Source organism: Montipora capricornis, chromosome 4 (assembly GCF_036669925.1).
Source record: "Montipora capricornis isolate CH-2021 chromosome 4, ASM3666992v2, whole genome shotgun sequence".
NCBI classification, from domain to species: domain Eukaryota; kingdom Metazoa; phylum Cnidaria; class Anthozoa; order Scleractinia; family Acroporidae; genus Montipora; species Montipora capricornis.
In genome coordinates, this window is record NC_090886.1 from 1,883,640 (window position 1) to 1,893,645 (window position 10,006).

At 38.7% G+C, this 10,006-nt stretch overlaps 1 protein-coding gene across 2 annotated transcripts in view; it reads right to left on the minus strand.

Moving 5' to 3' along the window:
- The window catches only part of LOC138045127 (transmembrane protein 214-A-like), a 24,837-nt gene extending 17,538 nt beyond the window's left edge, over positions 1–7,299 (minus strand). Inside the window, exons 1-6 of one of the 2 annotated variants that reach the window (XM_068891527.1) lie at positions 7,171–7,299; positions 3,969–4,228; positions 3,782–3,847; positions 2,712–2,799; positions 1,967–2,098; positions 1,060–1,142 (exon numbers count right to left, since the gene is read on the minus strand). In XM_068891527.1, the coding sequence (XP_068747628.1) occupies positions 1,060–1,142; positions 1,967–2,098; positions 2,712–2,799; positions 3,782–3,847; positions 3,969–4,228; positions 7,171–7,282 (741 nt within the window). In that variant the 5' untranslated portion in view covers positions 7,283–7,299. Of the gene's footprint in view, positions 1–1,059; positions 1,143–1,966; positions 2,099–2,711; positions 2,800–3,781; positions 3,848–3,968; positions 4,229–7,166 lie in introns of both variants that reach the window. The other variant, XM_068891528.1, reaches the window with a different exon arrangement.
- Positions 7,300–10,006: the final 2,707 nt, after the last annotated feature.

Genomic DNA, 10,006 nt, shown 5'->3' on the forward strand with positions numbered 1-10,006 from the left:
GCAATCCTCTGGCATTTGGCATTAGCCAGGCAGTCAAGTAAAATCTATATGGTCGCTTGTGATAATGTCTGGACACAAAGATGAACATTAATTCAATTTAAAGGTTTCTTTTTCACTACTGTCAATCAATGTAGTTGAACAGGTCAATGCGTCAGATTCGGCATTGTGATTGGTTGATTTCAATTCCCTTTTAAATTATGGGCCCTTTGCAGCTGGCAATCACATGGTACAAACAACCGCCATACTGGAGAGCAAATGGCGCACTGGGGCATCGAAAACAAAGCAGCTTGATTTAAATTCATTTAAATTTATTTAAACCTTGGCCTAGGTGTATTGACCTCAACATCACTCGGTCAATATGGCAAGGCCTCAGTTTGAGATTTTGCTTTAACAACCGAATGGTCAAGGTTATGAAGTAATTATACACCACTATCAAGCCACGATTAACCTCTTTACCCTGAACCGGCCCACACTGATGACTGAAAATTGTCTGTCCCTCCCTCCCTTTGATGGTAAGTATGAGGTTCGGTAAGTATTCCACTGAGCTCATTTCGGTGTGACAGTGCCTAGTTGTTGGCGCTCGCATGGTTGCCATGGTTACCTTCCGTGCAACACTGCCAGTTGCGCTCTAGGCCCTTCCACCTTTTAGGCACCAGCACCCAAGCTCATCTTGTCGATGCAGTGACCTAACGATGCAGTGACCTGAGTGGTTCTGGGTTTGAGCCCTGGCCGTGTCATTATGTTATGTTCTTGGGCAAGACACTTTACTCTCACACAGCTTCTCTCCACCCAGGCAAATTTAATGCTGGGCATAACTTTGTGATGGACTAGCATCCCATTCAGGGGGAGTAGAAATAGTCCTTGTCGCTTTTTTGCCCAAAAGGCTCGTAGCAGACTTAACCTTTACCCAAGCTCATCTTGTTGATGAGTTTAAATGACATAAATAAGTTTTAATCAAAATAACATTTATGTTTTAGATTAACATACAAAGAACCAACAAATTCATCATAGGGATAGTTTAAGATTCAGTTCCTCAACTGCATAATAACATTACTGTACCTCAGTCATGTTTTCCAATATGACCTGAGGATGTTGCTGTACAACAAACTGTAATATGATCTGATCCCCATAAGCAGGCAAGCCTATTAAAGAACGAAAGGAGAACCAGCAATGATGACTATATAACCAGAGCAATGATTCATGTCTATTCATACATACATGTATGTTTCCTGACAAACAATACTCATTGTAACAGGCTTCAGAGAAAGTAATTTCTGATAGTTGAGTGATAGTGAAACAGTTGGAAATTAATTAAGGATGGTGCCTACTATTGTTATTGCACATACATTCTGCATAATTACATGTATCTCAAGATACTCGGGTTTCCTGTCGGTGATGCTTACAGTGACATTTTTGCACAGTTTAAAACCATCCGGAGAAAGTAGATCTTAGTAAGTACTCCTGGTATCCAAAAAGAAAATTGGGGCTAACCATGCATTTTTGAGGGATAATTAAGCTTCAATTTGAGAAAGAATGCCATACATTGCTTTGCATTTTAAAGCATTTTACAAACATTATTCACCAATTATCTTTGAAAAGGGTGTGGTTACCCCCAATTTTCTTTTTGGATTTCAATAGCACTTGTTAAGATCTACATTTCCTGCATAATCATAAACCAGGAAAAAATACCTTTGAATTAGTAGGCACAGTCCTTGAATGTGGGAATAATGGAGAGCAATGAAATGTACATGTATAATGGGATGTTCAGGGACTACAAACATTTAGTCTTCAACATTCCCTCAGGTACATGTACTGTACATAGCTTGTATAAAATGACTTTAAGAAGTTTTAGCTATCATATTTGTACCATTTTTTAAGTCTTGCATGAATGGAGTCAAAATACGTACATGTATAGAGAATTGTGGGTACTACGCACTAATGTATATTATCAGTAAGATACCTTTACCTTTACTAAGTTCATGGACAATATTTTCTATTGAGCGTTGGTAGACCATTTTCAGGGCTGGTTGCATGCATCTTTTCAACAAGTCATGCAAAAAGTTCGTCAGATGAGAGGGTAACAGACACATGGGATAGTCTGAAAAAATCAAAATAAAAATCTGAACACAGCACGTAATACTATAATGAACAAAATGGTTTCAAAGTAAACATGCGACTAATATTCTTAATACATGTATATTTTTATATCTGAAGATTGATCTAATCAATAAGACATAACATTAATTTTTCTGTGACTCTGAGTTTCAGCTTACATGATTATCACATCATCTGTCTGAAGATCACGTAAGCATGAAACTCAGAGTCACATAAAACGTTGTCTTATTGATTAGTTCAATCTTCGGATATACTACGCTCTGTGAACGCATCGAGCACTCTACAGCAAGGATAGACTATACAAAAGATTTATGTATATATTTATTTATTTATTCATACATTATTTTATTTTATAGTTACATAATTTCATAATTTTCTCAAGTAAAATCACAAGATTAAGAACACTCAGCCAGTAACCTTGGTGTTGTGTTGGAAAATTATTTCCCCTAGCCCTGCTCAGCATTGAATTAGATAATTTTGTGATGCATAGACTTCCAAAATTGGGAACAGATGCAGGAGGACATTAAATTTTCCAACACAATCAGTCCAAAATTTATATTTGCAGCTACACAAAGGCACTAAAATGGGTTCATTACCCAAAGGTTTTCCTTCAAATGTAGGGTCTTTCTGTGGAACACTCTTGAGCTTTGCTTGCAAGTGTGCAGCAATGTCAGTCAACCAAATCTAAGAACAAGTAAGGTCAGTTAGTAAACAGTTCATTGAATATACAGAACTTAAAAACTGCAACAGTCCAGGGGCCCGTTTCTAGAAAGTCCCGAAACTTTGCAGGCCATTTTCGGGTGTCACAATTCCCTTGGTATCTCAAGCACGGAGATAATTTAAGTTGTCAAATTTAACAGATGTGTTTCCTTTAGTTAGCTTGAAAACATGTTAAAAGATCAGCATTCCAAAACAAGCAGTTGGCAATCACAAATGGCTTTTCGGGCCCAAAAAGTTTTTAGGACTTTCAAGGAATGGGTCCCTGATGACAATACATTAAAGGGGACATAGTTTTTAAGTCCACTGACTCCTGTGCCCCCTAGCCCCACCACCCCACCACCACTTCTAGGGGTCAACGGGTTAAAGGGGACAAAAACAAACTGTTGTAGAGCATCAGACTTAACTGGTTAGAGTGTAATGTGAAGTGCTTGTTTTCTACCCCATATGAACCATGTGAGCGTTAGCCCTACTAATGGAAATGGGCCAACACAAGGACAGAGAAATACTCTTATCATAGGGTGGGAATTGAACCTACGACCTTAGGGTTAGATTACCGTTGCTCTACTGACTGAGCTACAAGGTCGGATGGGAGCAGGCCGTGGGAACTGAAGATGTTAAAGTCACAGCAATGAACACGTACAAGTACAAGGAAGGGTTACATTTTTACAAACATTGGCCGTGTAGCACTTATATTTCAACAGACTTAACTGACTAGAGTGTAATGTGAAGTGCTTGTTTTGTACCCCATATTGTAGAGCATAGGTGAGGAGTGAGACAGGAAACTTTGATGTTCTCAAATGATTTAAAAGAGGTAGATGTAAATTAACCCATTGACTACTAAAGCGGTTCCCATCTACTAGTAAAATCATCTGGCATGAGACAGGGTAAAATCTAAGTCTCACTCCTAGGACGCAATGGGTTAATAACCACTTTAACTTATACTTACTGATGGATTATTAGGAAAGTAAGATTCTAGGTTGGTCTGCAGTGCAGTCAACTCATCAAGGTCAAGCTGAGATGAAACAAATCAATATAAGAAAATCATGTTTCAAAACACAACCTTTTTATCACATCTTTTATAAATAAGGATAATATCATAGTCACTTTGATGACAAAAAAGTCGTAAGTCATACTTTTGCTATAGCTTCCTTTAAGAGCTGTTCATCAGTCTTCTGAGCTTTGGATGATGCTTGCTTCTTTCTGCTGCCAACAAAACCAGAGCTGGATTTCTTGCCCTGAGGAGCTTGTTCAGGGACCTTTCTTGCTAACACAGCTGGTAATTCATCTGGAACCTTGGATGCATCGTGTTTTACGTGGCCATTTCCAACAGTGCTTGAAGTTTCTTTAGGTTCTTTAAATGCCTGATAAATGGTTTTGGAGTCTCCCAGAGGATCTGACAATGACAATGTCATTTTATAGCCGTGATTATTATACTGATCAGAGAAGGAATGTATGATCAAGGCAAAAACTCAAACACTTCCCTTTTTCAATTTGCATCAGGTTTAATTTTGGGACACAACGAGATACAATACAATACAATACATACTTAATTGCTTGCTCCCCATAGGGGCTTTTCAGGGCCAATGAAACACAACGAAACAACAGAACAGAACAACAACAACAACTGTTAAGAATCCCAACTGGCCTGAGGCAAACCAGTTGGCTATTTACAAGTGCAGCTGGGAAGTTGAACCAGGGGCTACCAGGATCAAATTCAAAGAGTGGTCAGAGTGGGTCTTGAACCCGGGATCTCCGGATCTCAAGGCAAGCACTCTAACCACTGGGCCACACTGCCTCCTGTATGATATGATATGATAAGACTAGACACTTAAATAAAATTCCTTTCCTTTCCTTTCTTTGGCACCTAGCTTTACATTGGTGAGGAAGGAGCCATTTAAGCAAGCATGGCCACTATAGAGGTTTTGCACGGCAGCCATGTTGCATGGCATGCAACATGGCTGTTGTGCAAAACCTCTATTGTTAACAAGGGGTAGGGGAGGGGTTTGCTAACACTCAGGACCTTACAAACATGAATGCTTACAATGTTTGACTCTTCAATATTAACTTATTTTAGGAAGAATGGCCCCCCAGCCACCAGGAAATAAAAAACAGAAAATTGTCTTCAATTAGCAAATGAAGCAGGCTGTAAATTGTATTATAAATCCATTTGCAACTGGAGTTCAACATAACAATATACATCTTGAATTAGGTTCTATCAACAGAGTTGATAGTGTAAATTGGCTACCATACAGAGATTCTAAACGCTGACATTTTGAGCATTAGCCCTTCGCTCTGAAGGGCTAACGCTCTGACGAAGGGCTAACGCTCGAAACGTCAGCTTTTTGAATCTCTGTACAGTGGCCAATTTACATTATCAACTCCATTGATAAAACCTAATTTTTGTATACTACTTCCCCACCGACGCAGCACCACAGTTTCTTTAGAAACTACCCCCTTCATTCAATATACATCTTGGCCTTGCAGATATACAATGTAAAGCAACAAGCAGTCACTTTATTAACATCCATTTTAACCCAAACCTAACCCTAGACCTGAGTGTCGTAAAACAAATACCGAAGTAATTACTTCGACCAATCACAGCAGGTGCAAACAGAGCAATGAACCAATCCAGATTCGTAGCAATTCCATATAACTTGCTCAAAGTGCGGGAAAAATTATGCGTGCAAGTTGATGGTTTCGGTTTTCCTTCTCATTGGTTGATAAATTGGCAGGAGATTTTTAAACCAATCGCTAAGCGTAACAATTAACAATTGTGTAATGACTTTTGACAGTCATTTGAAAACTTCTGTAACCTGCTAATTAGCTGGTTTTGTCACATATACAGCATCTTTACATAAAGTAATAACATTATGGACCATCAAGGTCAATCCAATTTTTATATCCAAACATCCCCCCCCCCCCCTCCCATCAATGGAAGAACTTAGCTAAAGAGGGTAAAACAGACATAAAATCTTTTAAGTGTCATTCTTTGAAAGGAAAGGGCTCAAGGGGACATTGGATGCCGATGTTGCTCATCCTTGTACTCACAACACTGGTCCTATTGACAAGTAAACTCATCTGGCGTTACACAGATTAAAATCTGCAAATATCATTCTTAGGAGGAAAAGGATTATGTCACTGCCAAATCGCTCTGTACCCCTTTGATCTTTAAATAAAAACATAATGAGCATAATAAAATAGTACTTTTCCTCTGAAAGGAAATTGAAAACTTAGCTGATTTTATACGGGATCAATGAGTCGGCACCTCAATCTATTTCTTGTAAGGGGACAATTGTTAATGGCTTCATCCATAAGGGGGGTTGGGGGGAGAATAACTTCTTACTAACCGAGCGCGAGGGCCATACTGGGGAACATTGGCCCGAGGTCGTTTTGCGAGGTCTGTACAAAAACGACAGAGGGCCAATATTCCCCAGTACGGCTCGAGCTAGCTTGGTTAGTAAGTAGTTTATTATATGGTTTTTTAATTACCTTTTGCTTTGTTTTTGCAAGCCTGTAATCAGCCCGTGGGCATTACTGGAGAACAATGCCCCACAATTCTGCCACAATTAGCCAATCAGAGTGCACGTTATATCGGCTACAAACACAAGCCATATAATAACATACCTTAAGGACGGTGCCTACTATTGTTACTGCGCACACATTCTGCGCATCTCGAGATACTTGGATTTCCTATCGGTGATGCTTACTAATACCGGGATATTTTTGCGCAGTTTAAAACTATCTGGAAAAAGTAGATCTTACTAAGTACTCTTGGTATCCAAAAAGAAAATTGGGGGTAAACATGCATTTTTGAGAGATAATTATGCTTCAATTTGAGAAAGAACGCCGTACATTGCTTTGTATTTTAAAGCTTTTTACAAAGATTATTCATGAATTATCTTTGAAGAATACGTGGTTACACCCAATTTTCTTTTTGGACTTCAATAACACTTGTTAAGATCTACATTTCCTGCATATTCACACACCGGGGTCAAAAATATCTTTAATTAGTAGGCACCGTCCTTAAATTAATATCATTTATAATGATAACATACAAATTACGGTATGCGAAAAAAGGTCAACTTTAAAATTGAAGATAAATCGCATGATTTGCGATTGTACGTTCATTGTGTACCAAAGATTGTCCTTTCAAGGTCACTTGTAATATTAATTGCAAATATTTTAAAAGGTATCAGCACACAAAAAAAATCGTTTTGTTGCCACATTGGTGAGAGGATCCTGTGTTTGTCTACGTGGCGTTAAAAGAAACAGTGACTTATGATGTCGTCCTTTTAATCAGTTAATCTTAAAATGAACCACAGTTCACTCACTTACTGATAAAATCCGCTTTAGGCATGTCCAATTTGCCTTTATTCTTTTTCGTCTCATTGAGAGCTCGCTTCTTTCCGTTTTTTCCAACCACTTCCCACTTGCCATCGGACGCCATTTTGGATTTCTGATAAAGGAATCACGGGAAGTGTCTCCCACGTGATCAATGGAGAAGAAAATGTAAATTTTCCCGCCAAATAAGACAAGGAACTATCAATAAAATTTGTGCTAGACCGTTTTCTTACGGAAACGATCAAGAAATAACTTTCCTTTCCTTCAAATATCACTGACTAGCATTTTAGATTACGTTGTGTGTGAATTTCCCGGGTAAACATATACATTTCATCTTTTACAATTGCTAACTAACTTGAAAGGTTGCTTCCTGGTTTTAACGTGTTCTTGCTAATTTTTTTACAAATTTCATCTTTACAGAAGTTGCTTCCATGGTCAATTGACACGAAAACTGGATAACTTTGAATTTTTAAAGTTTATTGCTTCAGTCAGGCCGAAAATCAATCATCCTTTTCGTTACCTTTCGTCTTTGTCACGTTTATCTTTCACGACATTTTCGGTAATTAGTTTGTATTGTATGTCAACTCTATTTTGATTGGCCACTTCACTTCATTAAGTAAACAGTTCACCCTGAATTCAATCGTTAGGTTGCGTTTCTGAGAAAGAGAAAAAAATGAAAGAAAAATTAAATAAACAAAGATAAGGCACATGTCCTGCATACAAGAGAATAGAGAAAACGTCATGTGAAATTAAGGATACCACAAACGTTAAAATATTAATTTGCTATCAGCTTGAACCAGTCTATGGCATTTGTTGCCTGCAATGTGTGTGCGTGGAGCAAGGAGCTAATGTATTTAGGTCGGAAGGAACTGCTGGAAGACAACAAGGACTCTATGGAAGAGTATAAAAAATAAAATACAAAGTTGTTGTTTGTATTTTAATTTAGTTCAGTTCGTCAAAGTGCTTTAAATAACAATTTGTCTAATAGCAGAACTGTAAAGTGGTCCGTTTGTCCGACCTCATAATATTTAGATTTTTCTTGGGTAGATGGGGTCCAGTTTGTGGTCCACGTCTTGTACCGTCCCTCGGGTTCAAGACGTATTAAAATCTCCCTTCAATTCCACGCACGAATCGTCGTTAAATTACCGCAAGCATAATTGAACATCTCCCTTCTCCTTGGCAGCATTTCTACCATTTAGATGAACTAGTTTATGCAGTTTTCACGTAAGAAGAGACTATGTGGATTGATTGGTAAGGGCGCAACAATGCTCGGCGGGAAACTTTTCAATATAAGCGTATATGTAAGCTTTACGTCATAGGTGCGGTTACACACACCATGGTAAATGCCATTTCCCATGGTAAATTATCCCTCGGTGCCTCAAACTTGGGTTTTAGTATACCGTGTTTACCCTCGGTCACACGTTACTGACCGTTTCTTTGACACGAGGATTACAGAGAAATGAAAGCACAACTTTGTCGCGAAGTTTCTATGATAAAAACTTGTTCAGAAATCCAAAATCCACGTTAACAGCACATACCAGGCCTACTCCTGAGTATCTGGCTACAATTTGTTTTCCCCAGGCCGCGCTTCAGCTTTGTTGGAAGCGACAGATTCTTGGGCATATAATATTGATAACGGGAAAATCAATGGAGTCATTTTTCTAGATTTGAAAAAAGCTTTTGACACTGTTGATCATCAAATCCTTCTATCGAAACTAAACTATTATGGTATACATGGCAAATCTTTCAAATGGTTTCAGTCATACTTAGAAAACCGCACACAAAAATGCTCTGTGAACGGGTCACTATCCAATAGCTGCACATTGACATGCGGCGTCCCTCAAGGGACCATCCTCGGTCCATTATTGTTCTTATTATATATCAACGATCTTCCAAATTGCTTATCAAATTGTAAACCGAGAATGTACGCTGACGACACGCACCTTACATACGCGGGCAGCAATCTTGAGAATGTTCAGTTTTGTCTAAATGAAGACCTAGCAAACGTTTTCAACTGGCTACAAGCGAACAAACTCACATTGAACATGACCAAAACCGAATTCATGCTAATAGGGTCAAGGCAGAGACTGAATACTCTCACAGCTTCACCAACAATTAGAATGACCAATACTCAAGTGAGTCAGGTTACAGCTACAAAATCGCTTGGTGTGATAATAGACGATAAACTCGATTGGCATAGTCACATCGAAAAATTAACTAAAAAAATCGCCTCTGGTATCGGGGCCCTAAAGCGAATTAGGCACCTGATTCCAGCATCAACCTTACATCTCATTTACCAAGCTTTAGTAAAACCTCACTTTGATTACTGTGACATTGTTTGGGGTAACTGTGGGAAAACGCTACGAGACAAACTGCAGAAATTGCAGAATAGAGCAGCCCGTGTGTTGACATTCTCGAACTATGATGCTGATGCAACTGAACTACTTGAGTTTTTAGGGTGGAAAAATCTTGCACGCCAGCAGGAAATTCATAAAGCCACTATGGTGTTTAGATGTCTGCACGGGCTAGCTCCGGAGTATCTGTATTCAAAGTTTACGTGGCGTGACTCTGCTTATGTCCTCAGGGACTCTGAAAATAAGCTCAATGTTCCATTACCGCGCACTGATTATTACCGAAAAAGCTTTAGCTACAATGGCGCCACATTATGGAACAGTCTACCATGCGATATAAGGAACACAGAGTCTCTGGAGGTATTTAAACGCAAGATTAATGACATTCTAACGCACGGCATTCACGGAAAACAGCTTTTAGTTTATAGCTTGAACTTTAAATATTTTATATTTTAACTAGTTTGTATTTTATTGCAATC